The 24,821-nt window shown below is 48.9% G+C and overlaps 1 protein-coding gene across 1 annotated transcript in view; it reads left to right on the top strand.

Moving 5' to 3' along the window:
* The window catches only part of LOC140406181 (serine/threonine-protein kinase TAO2-like), a gene marked incomplete at its 3' end in the record, with an annotated part of 183,121 nt that overhangs the window by 127,928 nt on the left and 30,372 nt on the right, over window positions 1-24,821 (top strand). Inside the window, 2 exon segments of the mRNA XM_072494320.1 lie at window positions 773-866; window positions 1,580-1,661. Coding sequence (XP_072350421.1) covers window positions 773-866; window positions 1,580-1,661 — 176 coding nt within the window.

Raw genomic sequence — 24,821 nt, 5'->3', positions numbered from 1 at the left:
CATCCCCTCGCTTCCTCGCCCCTCGCTTCCTCGCCCCTCGCTTCCTCGCCCCTCGCTTCCTCACCCCCTCGCTTCCTCACCCCCTCGCTTCCTCACCCCCTCGCTTCCTCACCCCCTCGCCTTCTCGACCTCCTCACTCCCTCACTGCATCGACCCCCTCGCCCCCTCTCCCTCGCCCCCCTTCCTCCCGCCCCCTCTCCCCGCCCCCTCTCCCTCCCGCCCCCTGTCCCCGCCCCCTTCTCCCTCGACCCCTCTCCCTCGCCCCTCCCCCCCCCTCCCCCCACCCCCTTCTCCCTCGCCCCCTCTCCCCCGCCCCTTCTCCCTCGCGCCCTCTCCATCGCCCCCTCTCCCTCGCCACCTCCCTCCCTCTTTTGCCCCCCTCCAACTCCCTCCCCGCGCTCCCCCCCTCCCTCACCCCCTCCCTGCCCCCATCCTCACCCCCTCCGTCACTCACTCCCTCTCTTGCCCCCTCATCCCCTCCCTCCCTCGCCCTCTCCCACCCTCCTTTGCGCCCTCCCTCCCTCCCTAGTCCTCGCCCCACCCTCTTCCTCCCACCCTCGCCCTCCTTCACTCCCACCCTCGCCCCCTCTCCCTCCGGCTCTCACTCTGTCTCTCACTCTCCTCCTCTCTCACTCTCGCTCTGCCTTTCTCTCTCTGTGTCTCTCTCTCTGTCTCTCTCTTTCTCTGGCTCTCTCTCTATCTCTGTCTGTGTCTCTCTCTCTGTCTCTCTCTCCTTTCCCTCATTCTGTTAATGTTCTCTGTTTGATTACAGCGGAGAGGAAGCCGCCGCTATTCAACATGAATGCAATGAGTGCCTTATACCACATCGCACAAAACGAGTCACCCATTCTGCAATCCAATCACTGGTAAGATCTGATCCCTCTCTCTGTCTCTCTCTCTCTCTCTCTCTCTGTCTCTCTCTGTCTCTCTCTCTCTGTGTCTCTCTCTCTCTCTGTCTCTCTCTCTCTCTCTGTCTCTCTGTCTCTCTCTCTCTGTGTCTCTCTCTCTCTCTGTCTCTCTCTCTGTCTCTCTCTCTCTGTGTCTCTCTCTCTCTCTGTCTCTCTCTCTCTGTGTCTCTCTCTCTCTCTGTCTCTGTCTCTGTGTCTGTCACTCTCTCTCTCTCTCTCTGTCTCTCTCTGTCTGTCTGTCACTCTCTCTCTCTCTCTCTGCCTCTTTCTCTATCTCTCTCTCTCTCTCTCTCTGCCTCTCTCTCTCTCTGTCTGTCTGTCACTCTCTCTCTCTCTCTCTCTCTGTGCCTCTCTCTCTCTCTCTCTCTCTGTCTCTGTCTCTGTCTCTCTCTATCTCTGCCTCTCTCTCTCTCTCTCTCTCTCTGTGTCTCTCTGTCTCTCTATCTCTCTCTCTCTGCCTCTCTCTCTCTCGCCCTGGCTCTCTCTCTCTGTCTCTGTCTCTCTGTCTCTGTCTCACTGTCTCTGTCTCACTGTCTCTGTCTCTCTATCTATCTCTCTCTCTCTCTCTCTCTCTCTGTCTCTCTCTCTCTCTCTGTCTCTCTCTCTGTCTCTGCCTCTCTCTCTCTCTGTCCGTTCCTGTTTTCAGTGTGATTTTCACTGTCCATTTCCAGGTCAGATTATTTTCGGAATTTTGTGGATTCCTGCTTACAGAAGATTCCGCAAGATCGTCCCACTTCTGACGTCCTCTTAAAGGTAATCCTCGCCCCCGGCCCCCCCTCGCCCCCTGTCCCCCCTCGCCCCCTGTCCCCCCTCGCCCCCGGCCCCCCTCGCCCCCGGCCCCCCCTCGCCCCCGGCCCCCCCTCGCCCCCGGCCCCCCCCGGCCCCCCTCGCCCCCGGCCCCCCCTCGCCCCCGGCCCCCCCCGGCCCCCCCTCGCCCCCGGCCCCCCCTCGCCCCCGGCCCCCCCTCGCCCCCGGCCCCCCCTCGCCCCCGGCCCCCCCCTCGCCCCCGGCCCCCCCTCGCCCCCGGCCCCCCCTCGCCCCCGGCCCCCCCTCGCCCCCGGCCCCCCTCGCCCCCGGCCCCCCTCGCTCCCCGGTCCCCCCTCGCCCCCGGCCCCCCCTCGCCCCCGGCCCCCCCTCGCCCCCGGCCCCCCCTCGCCCCCGGCCCCCCTCGCTCCCCGGTCCCCCTCGCTCCCCGGTCCCCCTCGCCCCCGGCCCCCCTCGCTCCCCGGCCCCCTCGCTCCCCGGTCCCCCTCGCCCCCGGTCCCCCTCGCCCCCGGTCCCCCTCGCTCCCCGGTCCCCCTCGCCCCCGGTCCCCCTCGCCCCCGGTCCCCCTCGCCCCCGGTCCCCCTCGCCCCCGGCCCCCCTCCCAGGCAGCACGTTCCAGACCCGCCTCTCCCCCTGCCCCCCTCGCCCCCGGCCCCCCTCGCCCCCGGCCCCCCTCCCAGGCAGCACGTTCCAGACCCGCCTCTCCCCCCCCCCCCTCCTCCCAGGCAGCACGTTCCAGACCCGCCTCTTCCCCCCCCCCCCGCCCCCTCCCAGGCAGCACGTTCCAGACCCGCCTCCTCCCCCCCCCCCCCCCCCCCCTCCCCAGGCAGCACGTTCCGGACCCGCCTCTTCCCCCCCCCCCCCTCCCAGACAGCGCGTTCCAGACCCTCACGGGACAGGCCACTGCTTTCCTCCGTCTGAATTAAAGGGACAGGCCACTGCTTTCCTCCGTCTGAATTAAAGGGACAGGCCACTGCTTTCCTCCGTCTGAATTAAAGGGACAGGCCACTGCTGGCCTCTGTCTGAATTAAAGGGACAGGCCACTGCTTTCCTCCGTCTGAATTAAAGGGACAGGCCACTGCTTTCCTCCATCTCAATTAAAGGGACAGGCCACTGCTGGCCTCTGTCTGAATTAAAGGGACAGGCCACTGCTTTCCTCCGTCTGAATTAAGGGAACAGGCCACTGCTTTCCTCCATCTGAATTAAAGGGACAGGCCACTGCTGTCCTCCGTCTCAATTAAAGGGACAGGCCACTGCTGGCCTCTGTCTGAATTAAAGGGACAGGCCAGTGCTGGCCTCTGTCTGAATTAAGGGGACAGGCCACTGCTTTCCTCCGTCTGAATTAAAGGGACAGGCCACTGCTGTCCTCCGTCTCAATTAAAGGGACAGGCCACTGCTGGCCTCTGTCTGAATTAAAGGGACAGGCCACTGCTTTCCTCCGTCTGAATTAAGGGGACAGGCCACTGCTTTCCTCCGTCTGAATTAAAGGGACAGGCCACTGCTGTCCTCCGTCTCAATTAAAGGGACAGGCCAGTGCTGGCCTCCGTCTCAATTAAAGGGACAGGCCAGTGCTGGCCTCTGTCTGAATTAAAGGGACAGGCCACTGCTGGCCTCTGTCTGAATTAAAGGGACAGGCCACTGCTTTCCTCCATCTGAATTAAAGGGACAGGCCACTGCTTTCCTCTGTTCCAATTAAAGGGACAGGCCACTGCTTTCCTCTGTTCCAATTAAAGGGACAGGCCACTGCTTTCCTCCGTCTGAATTAAAGGGACAGGCCACTGCTTTCCTCTGTTTGTGTCTTGAATTAAGGGGACAGGCCACTGCTTTCCTCCGTCTGAATTAAAGGGACAGGCCACTGCTGTCCTCCGTCTGAATTAAAGGGACAGGCCACTGCTTTCCTCTGTTCCAATTAAAGCGACAGGCCACTGCTTTCCTCCGTTTGAATTAAAGGGACAGGCCACTGCTTTCCTCTGTGTCTTGAATTAAAGGGACAGGCCACTGCTTTCTTCCGTCTGAATTAAGGGGACAGGCCACTGCTTTCTTCCGTCTGAATTAAAGGGACAGGCCACTGCTTTCCTCGGCTTGAAAGAATTCCAGTAAATTAGTTAAACATGATCTGCCTTTCATGATACTGATACTCTCCCTTATTTCCTCAGATATCCACGACTGATTTTCCCTTTTCCAACAGTCCTCCCTTTTCACTGTTATAAACTTTTTCTGAGCACTGTGAAAAATCGATTTAAAAGTCCTCCACTGTTCCTCAACTGTTTCACCATAAAGTCTTTGCTCCCAGTCTACCTTAGCTAGCTCTTCTCTCATCCCATTGTAATCTCCTTTGTTTAAGCACTAGACACTGGTGTTCCCTCGTAGGTTCCATTACATACTGTTCGAGGAAACTATCGCGGATACATTCTCTAAACTCCTCCTCAAGGATGCCTTGACCGACCTGCTTTGACCAATGGACATGGAGATTAAAATCCCCCAATTCAACTGCCGTACCTTGATCCCTTTCGCCCCAAGAGCTGTATCTAATTCCTTCTTGAAATTACACGTTTTGGCCTCAACTACTTCCTGTGGGAGTGAATTCCTCAGATTCACCGCTCTCTGGGTGAAGAAATTTCCCCTCACCTCAGTCCTAAAAGGTTGACCCCTGACCCTCAAACTGTGACCCCTAGTTCTGGACCCCCCACCATCAGGAACATTCTTTCTGAATCTACCCTGTCCAATCCCGTTAGAATTTAATAAGTTTCACTGCCGTCTTGTACTTATAGGCAGAAATCTGCCTCCCATATTTGCTGTTGTATCTCCCTCTTACTATTTGGGGGTCTGTCGTATATTCCCAGTCGTGTGGCTGCCCTTTTTAATTTCTAAGCTCAGCCCATGAAGCTCAGCCCATGAAGCCTCGCTTGTTAACCCGTTAATTTCACATCCCTTCTCACAACTGGAATGGGTTCTTTAATCATTACTGCTATTCTCCCTCCCCTTTATCTCCCCCTCTGTCCTACCTGAAAACTCACATCCAGGGATATTGAGCTGCCAATTTTTGCCCCTCCTTTCGCCAGGTTTCCGTTTTAGCCACAACATCCTGCTGCCCGGTGTCTACCTGTGACCTTAACACATCCACCTTGTTTATAAGACTCCTCGCACTGAAGCATAGACAGTATAATCCCAACATTTCCCTTGCTGGAGACTTTGTAAACGTTGCCGTGTCTGGAATGAGAAAATGGTGCAGTTCCTGTGTCTGGTCTGGATTCAGCTGAATTCTGTGTCAGGTACGGATTGAGCTGAATTCTGGGTCTGGTACGGATTGAGCTGAATTCTGTGTCCGGTATGGATTCAGCTGAATTCTGTGTCTGGTATGGATTGTGCTGAATTCTGGGTCTGGTACGGATTGAGCTGAATTGTGTGTCTGGTACGGATTGAGCTGAATTGTGTGTCTGGTACGGATTGTGCTGAATTCTGTGTCCGGTATGGATTGTGCTGAATTCTGTGTCCGGTACGGATTGTGCTGAATTCTGTGGTATGGATTGTGCTGAATTCTGGGTCTGGTACGGATTGAGCTGAATTGTGTGGTACGGATTGTGCTGAATTCTGGGTCTGGTATGGATTGTGCTGAATTCTGGGTCTGGTATGGATTGAGCTGAATTCTGTGTCTGGTACGGATTGAGCTGAATTGTGTGTCTGGTACGGATTGAGCTGAATTGTGTGTCTGGTACGGATTGAGCTGAATTCTGTGTCTGGTATGGATTGTGCTGAATTCTGTGTGTGGTATGGATTGTGCTGAATTCTGTGTCCGGTACGGATTGAGCTGAATTCTGTGTCTGGTATGGATTGTGCTGAATTCTGTGTCTGGTATGGATTGTGCTGAATTCTGGGTCTGGTATGGATTGTGCTGAATTGTGTGTCTGGTATGGATTGTGCTGAATTCTGGGTCTGGTACGGATTGAGCTGAATTGTGTGTCTGGTACGGATTGTGCTGAATTCTAAGTCCGGTACGGATTGTGCTGAGTTCTGGGTCCGGTATGGATTGTGCTGAATTCTGTGTCCGGTACGGATTGTGCTGAATTCTGTGTCCGGTACGGATTGTGCTGAATTGTGTGTCTGGTACGGATTGTGCTGAATTCTGGGTCTGGTATGGATTGTGCTGAATTCTGTGTCTGGTATGGATTGAGCTGAATTCTGTGTCTGGTATGGATTGTGCTGAATTCTGGGTCTGGTACGGATTGAGCTGAATTGTGTGGTACGGATTGAGCTGAATTGTGTGTCTGGTACGGATTGTGCTGAATTCTGTGTCCGGTATGGATTGTGCTGAATTCTGTGTCCGGTACGGATTGTGCTGAATTCTGGGTCTGGTATGGATTGTGCTGAATTCTGTGTCCGGTACGGATTGTGCTGAATTCTGTGTCTGGTATGGATTGTGCTGAATTCTGGGTCTGGTATGGATTGTGCTGAATTGTGTGTCTGGTACGGATTGTGCTGAATTCTGGGTCTGGTACGGATTGAGCTGAATTGTGTGTCTGGTACGGATTGTGCTGAATTCTGTGTCCGGTACGGATTGTGCTGAATTCTGGGTCTGGTATGGATTGTGCTGAATTCTGTGTCCGGTACGGATTGTGCTGAATTCTGTGTCCGGTACGGATTGTGCTGAATTCTCGGTCTGGTACGGATTGTGCTGAATTCTGGGTCTGGTACGGATTGAGCTGAATTGTGTGTCTGGTACGGATTGTGCTGAATTCTGTGTCCGGTACGGATTGTGCTGAATTGTGTGTCTGGTACGGATTGAGCTGAATTCTGTGTCTGGTATGGATTGTGCTGAATTCTGTGTCTGGTATGGATTGTGCTGAATTCTGTGTCCGGTACGGATTGAGCTGAATTCTGTGTCTGGTATGGATTGTGCTGAATTCTGTGTCTGGTATGGATTGTGCTGAATTCTGGGTCTGGTATGGATTGTGCTGAATTGTGTGTCCGGTATGGATTGTGCTGGATTCTGGGTCTGGTACGGATTGAGCTGAATTCTGTGTCCGGTACGGATTGTGATGAATTCTGTGTCCGGTACGGATTGTGCTGAATTCTGGGTCTGGTATGGATTGTGCTGAATTCTGGGTCTGGTACGGATTGTGCTGAATTCTGTGTCCGGTACGGATTGTGCTGAATTATGTGTCTGGTATGGATTGAGCTGAATTCTGTGTCTGGTATGGATTGTGCTGAATTCTGGGTCTGGTACGGATTGAGCTGAATTGTGTGTCTGGTACGGATTGAGCTGAATTGTGTGTCTGGTACGGATTGTGCTGAATTCTGTGTCCGGTATGGATTGTGCTGAATTCTGTGTCCGGTACGGATTGTGCTGAATCCTGTGGTATGGATTGTGCTGAATTCTGGGTCTGGTACGGATTGAGCTGAATTGTGTGTCTGGTACGGATTGTGCTGAATTCTGGGTCTGGTATGGATTGTGCTGAATTCTGTGTCTGGTATGGATTGAGCTGAATTCTGTGTCTGGTATGGATTGTGCTGAATTCTGGGTCTGGTACGGATTGAGCTGAATTGTGTGTCTGGTACGGATTGAGCTGAATTGTGTGTCTGGTACGGATTGTGCTGAATTCTGTGTCCGGTATGGATTGTGCTGAATTCTGTGTCCGGTACGGATTGTGCTGAATCCTGTGGTATGGATTGTGCTGAATTCTGGGTCTGGTACGGATTGAGCTGAATTGTGTGTCTGGTACGGATTGTGCTGAATTCTGGGTCTGGTATGGATTGTGCTGAATTCTGTGTCTGGTATGGATTGAGCTGAATTCTGTGTCTGGTATGGATTGTGCTGAATTCTGGGTCTGGTACGGATTGAGCTGAATTGTGTGTCTGGTACGGATTGAGCTGAATTGTGTGTCTGGTACGGATTGTGCTGAATTCTGTGTCCGGTATGGATTGTGTTGAATTCTGTGTCCGGTACGGATTGTGCTGAATTCTGGGTCTGGTATGGATTGTGCTGAATTCTGTGTCCGGTACGGATTGTGCTGAATTCTGTGTCTGGTATGGATTGTGCTGAATTCTGGGTCTGGTATGGATTGTGCTGAATTGTGTGTCTGGTATGGATTGTGCTGAATTCTGGGTCTGGTACGGATTGAGCTGAATTGTGTGTCTGGTACGGATTGTGCTGAATTCTGTGTCCGGTACGGATTGTGCTGAATTCTGGGTCTGGTATGGATTGTGCTGAATTCTGTGTCCGGTACGGATTGTGCTGAATTCTGTGTCCGGTACGGATTGTGCTGAATTCTGGGTCTGGTACGGATTGTGCTGAATTCTGTGTCCGGTACGGATTGTGCTGAATTCTGGGTCTGGTATGGATTGTGCTGAATTCTGGGTCTGGTACGGATTGTGCTGAATTCTGTGTCCGGTACGGATTGTGCTGAATTCTGGGTCTGGTACGGATTGTGCTGAATTCTGTGTCCGGTACGGATTGTGCTGAATTCTGTGTCCGGTACGGATTGTGCTGAATTCTGGGTCTGGTATGGATTGTACTGAATTCTGTGTCCGGTACGGATTGTGCGAATTCTGTGTCCGGTACGGATTGTGCTGAATTCTGGGTCTGGTATGGATTGTGCTGAATTCTGTGTCCGTACGGATTGTGCTGAATTCTGTGTCCGGTACGGATTGTGCTGAATTGTGTGTCCGGTATGGATTGAGCTGAATTCTGTGTCCGGTACGGATTGTGCTGAATTGTGTGTCCGGTACGGATTGTGCTGAATTCTGTGTCCGGTACGGATTGTGCTGAATTCTGGGTCTGGTACGGATTGTGCTGAATTCTGTGTCCGGTACGGATTGAGCTGAATTCTGTGTCCGGTACGGATTGTGCTGAATTCTGTGTCCGGTACGGATTGTGCTGAATTCTGTGTCCGGTACGGATTGTGCTGAATTCTGGGTCTGGAATGGAGTGTGCTGAATTCTGTGTCCGGTACGGATTGTGCTGAATTGTGTGTCCGGTATGGATTGAGCTGAATTCTGTGTCCGGTATGGATTGAGCTGAATTGTGTGTCTGGTATGGATTGTGCTGAATTGTGTGTCTGGTATGGATTGTGCTGAATTGTGTGTCTGGTATGGATTGAGCTGAATTCTGTGTCCGGTATGGATTGTGCTGAATTCTGTGTCCGGTATGGATTGTGCTGAATTCTGTGTCCGGTATGCATTGAGCTGAATTCTGTGTCTGGTATGGATTGTGCTGAATTGTGTGTCTGGTATGGATTGTGCTGAATTGTGTGTCCGGTATGGATTGTGCTGAATTCTGTGTCTGGTATGGATTGAGCTGAATTCTGTGTCCGGTATGGATTGTGCCGAATTGTGTGTCTGGGATGGATTGTGCTGAATTCTGTGTCTGGTACGGATTGAGCTGAATTGTGTGTCCGGTATGGATTGTGCTGAATTCTGGGTCTGGTACGGATTGTGCTGAATTGTGTGTCTGGTATGGATTGAGCTGAATTGTGTGTCTGGTACGGATTGAGCTGAATTTTGTGTCTGGTACGGATTGTGCTGAATTCTGTGTCCGGTATGGATTGTGCTGAATTGTGTGTCTGGTATGGATTGTGCTGAATTCTGTTTCCGGTATGGATTGAGCTGAATTCTGGGTCTGGTATGGATTGTGCTGAATTCTGTGTCCGGTATGGATTGTGCTGAATTGTGTGTCTGGTACGGATTGAGCTGAATTGTGTGTCTGGTACGGATTGTGCTGAATTGTGTGTCTGGTATGGATTGTGCTGAATTGTGTGTCTGGTACGGATTGAGCTGAATTCTGTGTCTGGTATGGATTGAGCTGAATTGTGTGTCTGGTATGGATTGTGCTGAATTCTGTGTCCGGTATGGATTGAGCTGAATTGTGTGTCCGGTACGGATTGTGCTGAATACTCGGTCTGGTATGGATTGTGCTGAATTCAGTGTCCGGTACGGATTGTGCTGAATTCTGGGTCTGGTACGGATTGTGCTGAATTGTGTGTCTGGTATGGATTGAGCTGAATTCTGTGTCTGGTATGGATTGAGCTGAATTCTGTGTCTGGTATGGATTGTGCTGAATTCTGTGTCCGGTATGGATTGTGCTGAATTCTGTGTCCGGTATGGATTGAGCTGAATTCTGGGTCTGGTATGGATTGAGCTGAATTGTGTGTCTGGTATGGATTGAGCTGAATTCTGTGTCCGGTATGGATTGAGCTGAATTCTGTGTCTGGTACGGATTGTGCTGAATTCTGTGTCCGGTATGGATTGTGCTGAATTGTGTGTCTGGTTTGGATTGTGCTGAATTGTGTGTCTGGTATGGATTGAGCTGAATTCTGGGTCTGGTATGGATTGAGCTGAATTGTGTGTCTGGTATGGATTGAGCTGAATTCTGGGTCTGGTACGGATTGAGCTGAATTGTGTGTCTGGTACGGATTGAGCTGAATTGTGTGTCCGGTACGGATTGTGCTGAATTCTGTGTCTGGTACGGATTGAGCTGAATTGTGCGTCTGGTATGGATTGAGCTGAATTCTGGGTCTGGTACGGATTGAGCTGAATTGTGTGTCTGGTACGGATTGTGCTGAATTCTGGGTCTGGTATGGATTGTGCTGAATTCTGTGTCTGGTATGGATTGAGCTGAATTCTGTGTCTGGTATGGATTGTGCTGAATTCTGGGTCTGGTACGGATTGAGCTGAATTGTGTGTCTGGTACGGATTGAGCTGAATTGTGTGTCTGGTACGGATTGTGCTGAATTCTGTGTCCGGTATGGATTGTGCTGAATTCTGTGTCCGGTACGGATTGTGCTGAATTCTGGGTCTGGTATGGATTGTGATGAATTCTGTGTCCTGTACGGATTGTGCTGAATTCTGTGTCTGGTATGGATTGTGCTGAATTCTGGGTCTGGTATGGATTGTGCTGAATTGTGTGTCTGGTACGGATTGTGCTGAATTCTGGGTCTGGTACGGATTGAGCTGAATTGTGTGTCTGGTACGGATTGTGCTGAATTCTGTGTCCGGTACGGATTGTGCTGAATTCTGGGTCTGGTATGGATTGTGCTGAATTCTGTGTCCGGTACGGATTGTGCTGAATTCTGTGTCCGGTACGGATTGTGCTGAATTCTCGGTCTGGTACGGATTGTGCTGAATTCTGTGTCCGGTACGGATTGTGCTGAATTCTGGGTCTGGTACGGATTGAGCTGAATTGTGTGTCTGGTACGGATTGTGCTGAATTCTGTGTCCGGTATGGATTGTGCTGAATTGTGTGTCTGGTACGGATTGAGCTGAATTCTGTGTCTGGTATGGATTGTGCTGAATTCTGTGTCTGGTATGGATTGTGCTGAATTCTGTGTCCGGTACGGATTGAGCTGAATTCTGTGTCTGGTATGGATTGTGCTGAATTCTGTGTCTGGTATGGATTGTGCTGAATTCTGGGTCTGGTATGGATTGTGCTGAATTGTGTGTCCGGTATGGATTGTGCTGGATTCTGGGTCTGGTACGGATTGAGCTGAATTCTGTGTCCGGTACGGATTGTGATGAATTCTGTGTCCGGTACGGATTGTGCTGAATTCTGGGTCTGGTACGGATTGTGCTGAATTCTGTGTCTGGTACGGATTGAGCTGAATTGTGCGTCTGGTATGGATTGAGCTGAATTCTGGGTCTGGTACGGATTGAGCTGAATTGTGTGTCTGGTACGGATTGTGCTGAATTCTGGGTCTGGTATGGATTGTGCTGAATTCTGTGTCTGGTATGGATTGAGCTGAATTCTGTGTCTGGTATGGATTGTGCTGAATTCTGGGTCTGGTACGGATTGAGCTGAATTGTGTGTCTGGTACGGATTGAGCTGAATTGTGTGTCTGGTACGGATTGTGCTGAATTCTGTGTCCGGTATGGATTGTGCTGAATTCTGTGTCCGGTACGGATTGTGCTGAATTCTGGGTCTGGTATGGATTGTGCTGAATTCTGTGTCCGGTACGGATTGTGCTGAATTCTGTGTCTGGTATGGATTGTGCTGAATTCTGGGTCTGGTATGGATTGTGCTGAATTGTGTGTCTGGTACGGATTGTGCTGAATTCTGGGTCTGGTACGGATTGAGCTGAATTGTGTGTCTGGTACGGATTGTGCTGAATTCTGTGTCCGGTACGGATTGTGCTGAATTCTGGGTCTGGTATGGATTGTGCTGAATTCTGTGTCCGGTACGGATTGTGCTGAATTCTGTGTCCGGTACGGATTGTGCTGAATTCTCGGTCTGGTACGGATTGTGCTGAATTCTGTGTCCGGTACGGATTGTGCTGAATTCTGGGTCTGGTACGGATTGAGCTGAATTGTGTGTCTGGTACGGATTGTGCTGAATTCTGTGTCCGGTATGGATTGTGCTGAATTGTGTGTCTGGTACGGATTAAGCTGAATTCTGTGTCTGGTATGGATTGTGCTGAATTCTGTGTCTGGTATGGATTGTGCTGAATTCTGTGTCCGGTACGGATTGAGCTGAATTCTGTGTCTGGTATGGATTGTGCTGAATTCTGTGTCTGGTATGGATTGTGCTGAATTCTGGGTCTGGTATGGATTGTGCTGAATTGTGTGTCCGGTATGGATTGTGCTGGATTCTGGGTCTGGTACGGATTGAGCTGAATTCTGTGTCCGGTACGGATTGTGATGAATTCTGTGTCCGGTACGGATTGTGCTGAATTCTGGGTCTGGTATGGATTGTGCTGAATTCTGGGTCTGGTACGGATTGTGCTGAATTCTGTGTCCGGTACGGATTGTGCTGAATTATGTGTCTGGTATGGATTGAGCTGAATTCTGTGTCTGGTATGGATTGTGCTGAATTCTGGGTCTGGTACGGATTGAGCTGAATTGTGTGTCTGGTACGGATTGTGCTGAATTCTGGGTCTGGTATGGATTGTGCTGAATTCTGTGTCTGGTATGGATTGAGCTGAATTCTGTGTCTGGTACGGATTGTGCTGAATTCTGGGTCTGGTACGGATTGAGCTGAATTGTGTGTCTGGTACGGATTGAGCTGAATTGTGTGTCTGGTACGGATTGTGCTGAATTCTGTGTCCGGTATGGATTGTGCTGAATTCTGTGTCCGGTACGGATTGTGCTGAATCCTGTGGTATGGATTGTGCTGAATTCTGGGTCTGGTACGGATTGAGCTGAATTGTGTGTCTGGTACGGATTGTGCTGAATTCTGGGTCTGGTATGGATTGTGCTGAATTCTGTGTCTGGTATGGATTGAGCTGAATTCTGTGTCTGGTATGGATTGTGCTGAATTCTGGGTCTGGTACGGATTGAGCTGAATTGTGTGTCTGGTACGGATTGAGCTGAATTGTGTGTCTGGTACGGATTGTGCTGAATTCTGTGTCCGGTATGGATTGTGTTGAATTCTGTGTCCGGTACGGATTGTGCTGAATTCTGGGTCTGGTATGGATTGTGCTGAATTCTGTGTCCGGTACGGATTGTGCTGAATTCTGTGTCTGGTATGGATTGTGCTGAATTCTGGGTCTGGTATGGATTGTGCTGAATTGTGTGTCTGGTATGGATTGTGCTGAATTCTGGGTCTGGTACGGATTGAGCTGAATTGTGTGTCTGGTACGGATTGTGCTGAATTCTGTGTCCGGTACGGATTGTGCTGAATTCTGGGTCTGGTATGGATTGTGCTGAATTCTGTGTCCGGTACGGATTGTGCTGAATTCTGTGTCCGGTACGGATTGTGCTGAATTCTGGGTCTGGTACGGATTGTGCTGAATTCTGTGTCCGGTACGGATTGTGCTGAATTCTGGGTCTGGTATGGATTGTGCTGAATTCTGGGTCTGGTACGGATTGTGCTGAATTCTGTGTCCGGTACGGATTGTGCTGAATTCTGGGTCTGGTACGGATTGTGCTGAATTCTGTGTCCGGTACGGATTGTGCTGAATTCTGTGTAAGGTACGGATTGTGCTGAATTCTGGGTCTGGTATGGATTGTACTGAATTCTGTGTCCGGTACGGATTGTGCTGAATTCTGTGTCCGGTACGGATTGTGCTGAATTCTGGGTCTGGTATGGATTGTGCTGAATTCTGTGTCCGTACGGATTGTGCTGAATTCTGTGTCCGGTACGGATTGTGCTGAATTGTGTGTCCGGTATGGATTGAGCTGAATTCTGTGTCCGGTACGGATTGTGCTGAATTGTGTGTCCGGCACGGATTGTGCTGAATTCTGTGTCCGGTACGGATTGTGCTGAATTCTGGGTCTGGTACGGATTGTGCTGAATTCTGTGTCCGGTACGGATTGAGCTGAATTCTGTGTCCGGTACGGATTGTGCTGAATTCTGTGTCCGGTACGGATTGTGCTGAATTCTGTGTCCGGTACGGATTGTGCTGAATTCTGGGTCTGGTATGGAGTGTGCTGAATTCTGTGTCCGGTACGGATTGTGCTGAATTGTGTGTCCGGTATGGATTGAGCTGAATTCTGTGTCCGGTATGGATTGAGCTGAATTGTGTGTCTGGTATGGATTGTGCTGAATTGTGTGTCTGGTATGGATTGTGCTGAATTGTGTGTCTGGTATGGATTGAGCTGAATTCTGTGTCCGGTATGGATTGTGCTGAATTCTGTGTCCGGTATGGATTGTGCTGAATTCTGTGTCCGGTATGGATTGAGCTGAATTCTGTGTCTGGTATGGATTGTGCTGAATTGTGTGTCTGGTATGGATTGTGCTGAATTGTGTGTCCGGTATGGATTGTGCTGAATTCTGTGTCTGGTATGGATTGAGCTGAATTCTGTGTCCGGTATGGATTGTGCCGAATTGTGTGTCTGGGATGGATTGTGCTGAATTCTGTGTCTGGTACGGATTGAGCTGAATTGTGTGTCCGGTATGGATTGTGCTGAATTCTGGGTCTGGTACGGATTGTGCTGAATTGTGTGTCTGGTATGGATTGAGCTGAATTGTGTGTCTGGTACGGATTGAGCTGAATTTTGTGTCTGGTACGGATTGTGCTGAATTCTGTGTCCGGTATGGATTGTGCTGAATTGTGTGTCTGGTATGGATTGTGCTGAATTCTGTTTCCGGTATGGATTGAGCTGAATTCTGGGTCTGGTATGGATTGTGCTGAATTCTGTGTCCGGTATGGATTGTGCTGAATTGTGTGTCTGGTACGGATTGAGCTGAATTGTGTGTCTGGTACGGATTGTGCTGAATTGTGTGTCTGGTATGGATTGTGCTGAATTGTGTGTCTGGTACGGATTGAGCTGAATTCTGGGTCTGGTACGGATTGAGCTGAATTGTGTGTCTGGTACGGATTGTGCTGAATTGTGTGTCTGGTATGGATTGTGCTGAATTGTGTGTCTGGTATGGATTGTGCTGAATTCTGTGTCTGGTATGGATTGAGCTGAATTCTGTGTCCGGTATGGATTGTGCTGAATTCTGTGCCCGGTATGGATTGTGCTGAATTGTGTGTCCGGTACGGATTGAGCTGAATTCTGTGTCTGGTATGGATTGTGCTGAATTGTGTGTCCGGTATGGATTGTGCTGAATTCTGTGTCTGGTATGGATTGAGCTGAATTGTGTGTCCGGTATGGATTGTGCTGAATTCTGTGTCCCGTACGGATTGTGCTGAATTCTGGGTCTTGTACGGATTGTGCTGAATTCTGGGTCTGGTATGGATTGTGCTGAATTCTGTGTCCGGTATGGATTGTGCTGAATTCTGTGTCTGGTATGGATTGAGCTGAATTCTGTGTCCGGTATGGATTGTGTTGAATTGTGTGTCCGGTATGGATTGTGCTGAATTCCGTGTCCGGTATGGATTGTGCTGAATTCTCTGTCTGGTATGGATTGAGCTGAATTCTGTGTCTGGTACGGATTGAGCTGAATTGTGTGTCTGGTATGGATTGTGCTGAATTCTGTGTCCGGTATGGATTGAGCTGAATTGTGTGTCCGGTACGGATTGTGCTGAATTCTGTGTCTGGTATGGATTGTGCTGAATTGTGTGTCTGATATGGATTGAGCTGAATTCTGGGTCTGGTACGGATTGAGCTGAATTGTGTGTCTGGTACGGATTGTGCTGAATTCTGTGTCTGGTATGGATTGTGCTGAATTGTGTGTCTGGTATGGATTGAGCTGAATTCTGGGTCTGGTACAGATTGTGCTGAATTGTGTGTCTGGTACAGATTGAGCTGAATTGTGTGTCCGGTATGGATTGTGCTGAATTCTGTGTCCGGTACGGATTGTGCTGAATTGTGTGTCCGGTACGGATTGTGCTGAATTCTGTGTCTGGTACGGATTGAGCTGAATTGTGTGTCCGGTATGGATTGAGCTGAATTGTGTGTCTGGTATGGATTGTGCTGAATTGTGTGTCTGGTATGGATTGTGCTGAATTCTGGGTCTGGTACGGATTGTGCTGAATTGTGTGTCTGGTATGGATTGTGCTGAATTCTGTCTGGTACGGATTGAGCTGAATTCTGTGTCCGGTATGGATTGTGCTGAATTCTGTGTCCGGTATGGATTGTGCTGAATTCTGTGTCCGGTATGGATTGTGCTGAATTCTGGGTCTGGTATGGATTGAGCTGAATTCTGTGTCCGGTATGGATTGTGCTGAATTGTGTGTCTGGTATGGATTGTGCTGAATTGTGTGTCTGGTATGGATTGAGCTGAATTGTGTGTCTGGTATGGATTGTGCTGAATTCTGTGTCCGGTATGGATTGTGCTGAATTCTGTGTCCGGTATGGATTGTGCTGAATTCTGTGTCCGGTACGGATTGTGCTGAATTGTGTGTCCGGTATGGATTGTGCTGAATTCTGTGTCTGGTATGGATTGAGCTGAATTGTGTGTCTGGTATGGATTGAGCTGAATTCTGTGTCCGGTATGGATTGTGCTGAATTCTGTGTCCGGTATGTATTGTGCTGAATTCTGGGTCCGGTACGGATTGTGCTGAATTCTGTGTCTGGTATGAATTGTGCTGAATTCTGTGTCTGGTATGGATTGTGCTGAATTCTGTGTCTGGTATGGATTGTGCCGAATTCTGGGTCTGGTATGGATTGTGCTGAATTCTGGGTCTGGTACGGATTGAGCTGAATTGTGTGTCCGGTATGGATTGAGCTGAATTGTGTGTCTGGTATGGATTGTGCTGAATTGTCTTTCTGGTATGGATTGTGCTGAATTCTGGGTCTGGTACGGATTGTGCTGAATTGTGTGTCTGGTATGGATTGTGCTGAATTCTGTCTGGTACGGATTGAGCTGAATTCTGTGTCCGGTATGGATTGTGCTGAATTCTGTGTCCGGTATGGATTGTGCTGAATTCTGTGTCCGGTATGGATTGTGCTGAATTCTGTGGTATGGATTGTGCTGAATTCTGGGTCTGGTATGGATTGAGCTGAATTCTGTGTCCGGTATGGATTGTGCTGAATTGTGTGTCTGGTATGGATTGTGCTGAATTGTGTGTCTGGTATGGATTGAGCTGAATTGTGTGTCTGGTATGGATTGTGCTGAATTCTGTGTCCGGTATGGATTGTGCTGAATTCTGTGTCCGGTATGGATTGTGCTGAATTCTGTGTCCGGTACGGATTGTGCTGAATTGTGTGTCCGGTATGGATTGTGCTGAATTCTGTGTCTGGTATGGATTGAGCTGAATTGTGTGTCTGGTATGGATTGAGCTGAATTCTGTGTCCGGTATGGATTGTGCTGAATTCTGTGTCCGGTATGGATTGTGCTGAATTCTGGGTCCGGTACGGATTGTGCTGAATTCTGTGTCTGGTATGAATTGTGCTGAATTCTGTGTCTGGTATGGATTGTGCTGAATTCTGTGTCTGGTATGGATTGTGCCGAATTCTGGGTCTGGTATGGATTGTGCTGAATTCTGTGTCTGGTACGGATTGTGCTGAATTCTGGGTCTGGTACGGATTGTGCTGAATTCTGTGTCCGGTATGGATTGTGCTGAATTCTGTGTCCGGTATGGATTGTGCTGAATTCTGTGTCCGGTATGTATTGTGCTGAATTGTGTGTCCGGTATGGATTGTGCTGAATTCTGGGTCAGGTATGGATTGTGCTGAATTGTGTGTCCGGTATGGATTGTGCTGAATTGTGTGTCTGGTATGGATTGTGCTGAATTCTGTGTCCGGTACGGATTGAGCTGAATTGTGTGTCTGGTATGGATTGAGCTGAATTCTGTGTCCGGTATGGATTGTGCTGAATTCTGTGTCCGGTATGGATTGTGCTGAATTCTGGGTCCGGTACGGATTGTGCTGAATTCTGTGTCTGGTATGGATTGTGCTGAATTCTGTGTCTGGTATGGATTGTGCTGAATTCTGTGTCTGGTATGGATTGTGCCGAATTCTGGGTCTGGTATGGATTGTGCTGAATTCTGTGTCTGGTACGGATTGTGCTGAATTCTGTGTCCGGTACGGATTGTGCTGAATTCTGGGTCTGGTACGGATTGTGCTGAATTGTGTGTCTGGTATGGATTGTGCTGAATTCTGTGTCCGGTATGGATTGAGCTGAATTGTGTGTCTGGTATGGATTGTGCTGAATTCTGTGTCCGGTACGGATTGTGCTGAATTGTGTGTCTGGTATGGATTGTGCTGAATTCTGGGTCTGGTATGGATTGTGCTGAATTGTGTGTCCGGTACGGATTGTGCTGAATTGTGTGTCCGGTATGGATTGTGCTGAATTCTGTGTCCGGTACGGATTGAGCTGAATTGTGTGTCCGGTACGGATTGTGCTGAATTGTGTGTCTGGTACGGATTGAGCTGAATTCTGTGTCTGGTATGGATTGTGCTGAATTGTGTGTCTGGTATGGATTGTGCTGAATTCTGGGTCTGGTACGGATTGAGCTGAATTGTGAGTCTGGTACGGATTGAGCTGAATTGTGTGTCTCGTATGGATTGTGCTGAATTCTGGGTCCGGTATGGATTGTGCTGAATTCTGTGTCTGGTTGGATTGAGCTGAATTGTGTGTCTGGTATGGATTGTGCTGAATTCTGTGTCCGGTATGGATTGAGCTGAATTGTGTGTCCGGTACGGATTGTGCTGAATTCTGGGTCTGGTATGGATTGTGCTGAATTCTGTGTCTGGTATGGATTGTGCTGAATTCTGTGTCCGGTATGGATTGAGCTGAATTGTGTGTCTGGTATGGATTGTGCTGAATTGTGTGTCTGGTATGGATTGAGCTGAATTCTGTGTCTGGTATGGATTGAGCTGAATTCTATGTCTGGTATGGATTGTGCTGAATTCTGTGTCCGGTATGGATTGTGCTAAATTCTGGGTCTGGTATGGATTGTGCTGAATTCTGGGTCTGGTATGGATTGAGCTGAATTGTGTGTCTGGTATGGATTGAGCTGAATTCTGTGTCCGGTATGGATTGTGCTGAATTCTGGGTCTGGTATGGATTGTGCTGAATTGTGTGTCTGGTATGGATTGTGCTGAATTGTGTGTCTGGTATGGATTGAGCTGAATTGTGTGTCTGGTATGGATTGTGCTGAATTCTGTGTCCGGTATGGATTGTGCTGAATTGTGTGTCCGGTATGGATTGTGCTGAATTCTGTGTCCGGTATGGATTGTGCTGAATTGTGTGTCTGGTATGGATTGAGCTGAATTCTGTGTCTGGTATGGATTGAGCTGAATTCTGTGTCTGGTATGGATTGTGCTGAATTCTGTGTCCGGTATGGATTGTGCTGAATTCTGGGTCTGGTATGGATTGTGCTGAATTCTGGGTCTGGTATGGATTGAGCTGAATTCTGTGTCCGGTATGGATTGTGCTGAATTCTGTGTCCGGTATGGATTGTGCTGAATTCTGGGTCTGGTATGGATTGTGCTGAATTGTGTGTCTGGTATGGATTGTGCTGAATTCTGTGTCCGGTATGGATTGTGCTGAATTCTGTGTCCGGTATGGATTGAGCTGAATTCTGGGTCTGGTGTGGATTGGGCTGAATTGTGTGTCTGGTATGGATTGAGCTGAATTCTGTGTCCGGTATGGATTGTGCTGAATTCTGTGTCCGGTATGGATTGTGCTGAATTCTGGGTCCGGTACGGATTGTGCTGAATTCTGTGTCTGGTATGGATTGTGCTGAATTCTGTGTCTGGTATGGATTGTGCTGAATTCTGTGTCTGGTATGGATTGTGCCGAATTCTGGGTCTGGTATGGATTGTGCTGAATTCTGTGTCTGGTACGGATTGTGCTGAATTCTGTGTCCGGTACGGATTGTGCTGAATTCTGGGTCTGGTACGGATTGTGCTGAATTGTGTGTCTGGTATGGATTGTGCTGAATTCTGTGTCCGGTATGGATTGAGCTGAATTGTGTGTCTGGTATGGATTGTGCTGAATTCTGTGTCCGGTACGGATTGTGCTGAATTGTGTGTCTGGTATGGATTGTGCTGAATTCTGGGTCTGGTATGGATTGTGCTGAATTGTGTGTCCGGTACGGATTGTGCTGAATTGTGTGTCCGGTATGGATTGTGCTGAATTCTGTGTCCGGTACGGATTGAGCTGAATTGTGTGTCCGGTACGGATTGTGCTGAATTGTGTGTCTGGTACGGATTGAGCTGAATTCTGTGTCTGGTATGGATTGTGCTGAATTGTGTGTCTGGTATGGATTGTGCTGAATTCTGGGTCTGGTACGGATTGAGCTGAATTGTGAGTCTGGTACGGATTGAGCTGAATTGTGTGTCTCGTATGGATTGTGCTGAATTCTGGGTCCGGTATGGATTGTGCTGAATTCTGTGTCTGGTTGGATTGAGCTGAATTGTGTGTCTGGTATGGATTGTGCTGAATTCTGTGTCCGGTATGGATTGAGCTGAATTGTGTGTCCGGTACGGATTGTGCTGAATTCTGGGTCTGGTATGGATTGTGCTGAATTCTGTGTCTGGTATGGATTGTGCTGAATTCTGTGTCCGGTATGGATTGAGCTGAATTGTGTGTCTGGTATGGATTGTGCTGAATTGTGTGTCTGGTATGGATTGAGCTGAATTCTGTGTCTGGTATGGATTGAGCTGAATTCTATGTCTGGTATGGATTGTGCTGAATTCTGTGTCCGGTATGGATTGTGCTAAATTCTGGGTCTGGTATGGATTGTGCTGAATTCTGGGTCTGGTATGGATTGAGCTGAATTGTGTGTCTGGTATGGATTGAGCTGAATTCTGTGTCCGGTATGGATTGTGCTGAATTCTGGGTCTGGTATGGATTGTGCTGAATTGTGTGTCTGGTATGGATTGTGCTGAATTGTGTGTCTGGTATGGATTGAGCTGAATTGTGTGTCTGGTATGGATTGTGCTGAATTCTGTGTCCGGTATGGATTGTGCTGAATTGTGTGTCCGGTATGGATTGTGCTGAATTCTGTGTCCGGTATGGATTGTGCTGAATTGTGTGTCTGGTATGGATTGAGCTGAATTCTGTGTCTGGTATGGATTGAGCTGAATTCTGTGTCTGGTATGGATTGTGCTGAATTCTGTGTCCGGTATGGATTGTGCTGAATTCTGGGTCTGGTATGGATTGTGCTGAATTCTGGGTCTGGTATGGATTGAGCTGAATTCTGTGTCCGGTATGGATTGTGCTGAATTCTGTGTCCGGTATGGATTGTGCTGAATTCTGGGTCTGGTATGGATTGTGCTGAATTGTGTGTCTGGTATGGATTGTGCTGAATTCTGTGTCCGGTATGGATTGTGCTGAATTCTGTGTCCGGTATGGATTGAGCTGAATTCTGGGTCTGGTGTGGATTGGGCTGAATTGTGTGTCTGGTATGGATTGTCCTGAATTCTGTGTCCGGTATGGATTGTGCTGAATTCTCTGTCCGGTATGGATTGTGCTGAATTCTGTGTCCGGTATGGATTGAGCTGAATTCTGGGTCTGGTATGGATTGTGCTGAATTGTGTGTCTGGTACGGATTGTGCTGAATTGTGTGTCTGGTATGGATTGTGCTGAATTCTGTGTCCGGTACGGATTGAGCTGAATTGTGTGTCTGGTACGGATTGAGCTGAATTGTGTGTCTGGTATGGATTGTGCTGAATTCTGGGTCTGGTATGGATTGAGCTGAATTCTGTGTCTGGTACGGATTGTGCTGAATTCTGGGTCTGGTACGGATTGAGCTGAATTGTGTGTCTGGTACGGATTGTGCTGAATTGTGTGTCTGCTATGGATTGAGCTGAATTCTGGGTCTGGTACGGATTGAGCTGAATTCTGTGTCTGGTACGGATTGAGCTGAATTGTGTGTCTGGTACGGATTGAGCTGAATTCTGGGTCTGGTACGGATTGAGCTGAATTGTGTGTCTGGTACGGATTGTGCTGAATTCTGTTTCTGGTACGGATTGAGCTGAATTGTGTGTCTGGTACGGATTGAGCTGAATTCTGTGTCTGGTACGGATTGAGCTGAATTCGGTGTCCGGTACGGATTGAGCTGAATTGTGTGTCCGGTATGGATTGAGCTGAATTGTGTGTCTGGTACGGATTGAGCTGAATTGTGTGTCTGGTATGGATTGAGCTGAATTCTGTGTCTCGTATGGATTGTGCTGAATTCTGTGTCTGGTATGGATTGTGCTGAATTGTGTGTCTGGTATGGATTGAGCTGAATTCTGGGTCTGGTACGGATTGAGCTGAATTGTGTGTCTGGTACGGATTGAGCTGAATTGTGTGTCCGGTATGGATTGTGCTGAATTCTGTGTCCGGTACGGATTGTGCTGAATTGTGTGTCCGGTACGGATTGTGCTGAATTCTGTGTCTGGTACGGATTGAGCTGAATTGTGTGTCCGGTATGGATTGAGCTGAATTCTGGGTCTGGTATGGATTGTGCTGAATTCTGTGTCTGGTACGGATTGTGCTGAATTCTGTGTCCGGTACGGATTGTGCTGAATTCTGGGTCTGGTACGGATTGTGCTGAATTGTGTGTCTGGTATGGATTGTGCTGAATTCTGTGTCCGGTACGGATTGAGCTGAATTGTGTGTCTGGTATGGATTGTGCTGAATTCTGTGTCCGGTACGGATTGTGCTGAATTGTGTGTCTGGTACGGATTGAGCTGAATTCTGTGTCCGGTATGGATTGTGCTGAATTGTGTGTCCGGTATGGATTGTGCTGAATTCTGTGTCCGGTACGGATTGTGCTGAATTGTGTGTCTGGTATGGATTGTGCTGAATTCTGTGTCCGGTATGGATTGAGCTGAATTCTGTGTCCGGTATGTATTGTGCTGAATTGTGTGTCCTGTATGGATTGTGCTGAATTCTGGGTCTGGTATGGATTGTGCTGAATTGTGTGTCCGGTACGGATTGTGCTGAATTGTGTGTCTGGTATGGATTGTGCTGAATTCTGTGTCCGGTACGGATTGAGCTGAATTGTGTGTCCGGTACGGATTGTGCTGAATTGTGTGTCTGGTACGGATTGAGCTGAATTCTGTGTCTGGTATGGATTGTGCTGAATTGTGTGTCTGGTATGGATTGTGCTGAATTCTGGGTCTGGTACGGATTGTGCTGAATTGTGTGTCTGGTACGGATTGAGCTGAATTGTGGGTCTGGTACGGATTGAGCTGAATTGTGTGTCTCGTATGGATTGTGCTGAATTCTGGGTCCGGTATGGATTGTGCTGAATTCTGTGTCTGGTTGGATTGAGCTGAATTGTGTGTCTGGTATGGATTGTGCTGAATTCTGTGTCCGGTATGGATTGAGCTGAATTGTGTGTCCGGTACGGATTGTGCTGAATTCTGGGTCTGGTATGGATTGTGCTGAATTCTGTGTCTGGTATGAATTGTGCTGAATTCTGTGTCCGGTATGGATTGAGCTGAATTGTGTGTCTGGTATGGATTGTGCTGAATTGTGTGTCTGGTATGGATTGAGCTGAATTCTGTGTCTGGTATGGATTGAGCTGAATTCTATGTCTGGTATGGATTGTGCTGAATTCTGTGTCCGGTATGGATTGTGCTGAATTCTGGGTCTGGTATGGATTGTGCTGAATTCTGGGTCTGGTATGGATTGAGCTGAATTGTGTGTCTGGTATGGATTGAGCTGAATTCTGTGTCCGGTATGGATTGTGCTGAATTCTGGGTCTGGTATGCATTGTGCTGAATTGTGTGTCTGGTATGGATTGTGCTGAATTGTGTGTCTGGTATGGATTGAGCTGAATTGTATGTCTGGTATGGATTGTGCTGAATTCTGTGTCCGGTATGGATTGTGCTGAATTGTGTGTCCGGTACGGATTGTGCTGAATTCTGGGTCTGGTATGGATTGTGCTGAAATCTGTGTCCGGTACGGATTGTGCTGAATTCTGTGTCTGGTATGGATTGTGCTGATTTCTGGGTCTGGTATGGATTGTGCTGAATTGTGTGTCTGGTATGGATTGTGCTGACTTCTGGGTCTGGTACGGATTGAGCTGAATTGTGTGTCTTGTACGGATTGTGCTGAATTCTGTGTCCGGTACTGATTGTGCTGAATTCTGGGTCTGGTATGGATTGTGCTGAATTCTGTGTCCGGAACGGATTGTGCTGAATTCTGTGTCCGATACGGATTGTGCTGAATTCTGGGTCTGGTACGGATTGTGCTGAATTCTGTGTCCGGTACGGATTGTGCTGAATTCTGTGTCCGGTACGGATTGTGCTGAATTCTGGGTCTGGTACGGATTGTGCTGAATTCTGTGTCCGGTACGGATTGTGCTGAATTCTGGGTCTGGTACGGATTGTGCTGAATTCTGTGTCCGGTACGGATTGTGCTGAATTCTGGGTCTGGTATGGATTGTGCTGAATTCTGTGTCCGGTAGGGATTGTGCTGAATTCTGTGTCCGGTACGGATTGTGCTGAATTCTGGGTCTGGTATGGATTGTGCTGAATTCTGTGTCCGTACGGATTGTGCTGAATTCTGTGTCCGGTACGGATTGTGCTGAATTGTGTGTCCGGTATGGATTGAGCTGAATTCTGTGTCTGGTACGGATTGTGCTGAATTGTGTGTCCGGTACGGATTGTGCTGAATTCTGTGTCCGGTACGGATTGTGCTGAATTCTGGGTCCGGTACGGATTGTGCTGAATTCTGGGTCCGGTACGGATTGTGCTGAATTGTGTGTCCGGTACGGATTGAGCTGAATTCTGTGTCCGGTACGGATTGTGCTGAATTCTGTGTCCGGTACGGATTGTGCTGAATTCTGTGTCCGGTACGGATTGTGCTGAATTCTGGGTCTGGTATGGATTGTGCTGAATTCTGTGTCCGGTACGGATTGTGCTGCATTGTGTGTCCGGTATGGA

Source organism: Scyliorhinus torazame, unplaced genomic scaffold, assembly GCF_047496885.1.
Source record: "Scyliorhinus torazame isolate Kashiwa2021f unplaced genomic scaffold, sScyTor2.1 scaffold_337, whole genome shotgun sequence".
Classification (NCBI taxonomy): Eukaryota; Metazoa; Chordata; class Chondrichthyes; order Carcharhiniformes; family Scyliorhinidae; genus Scyliorhinus; species Scyliorhinus torazame.
The sequence above is the reverse complement of the archived record's forward strand: the minus strand, read 5'-3'. Positions and strand labels throughout refer to the sequence as shown.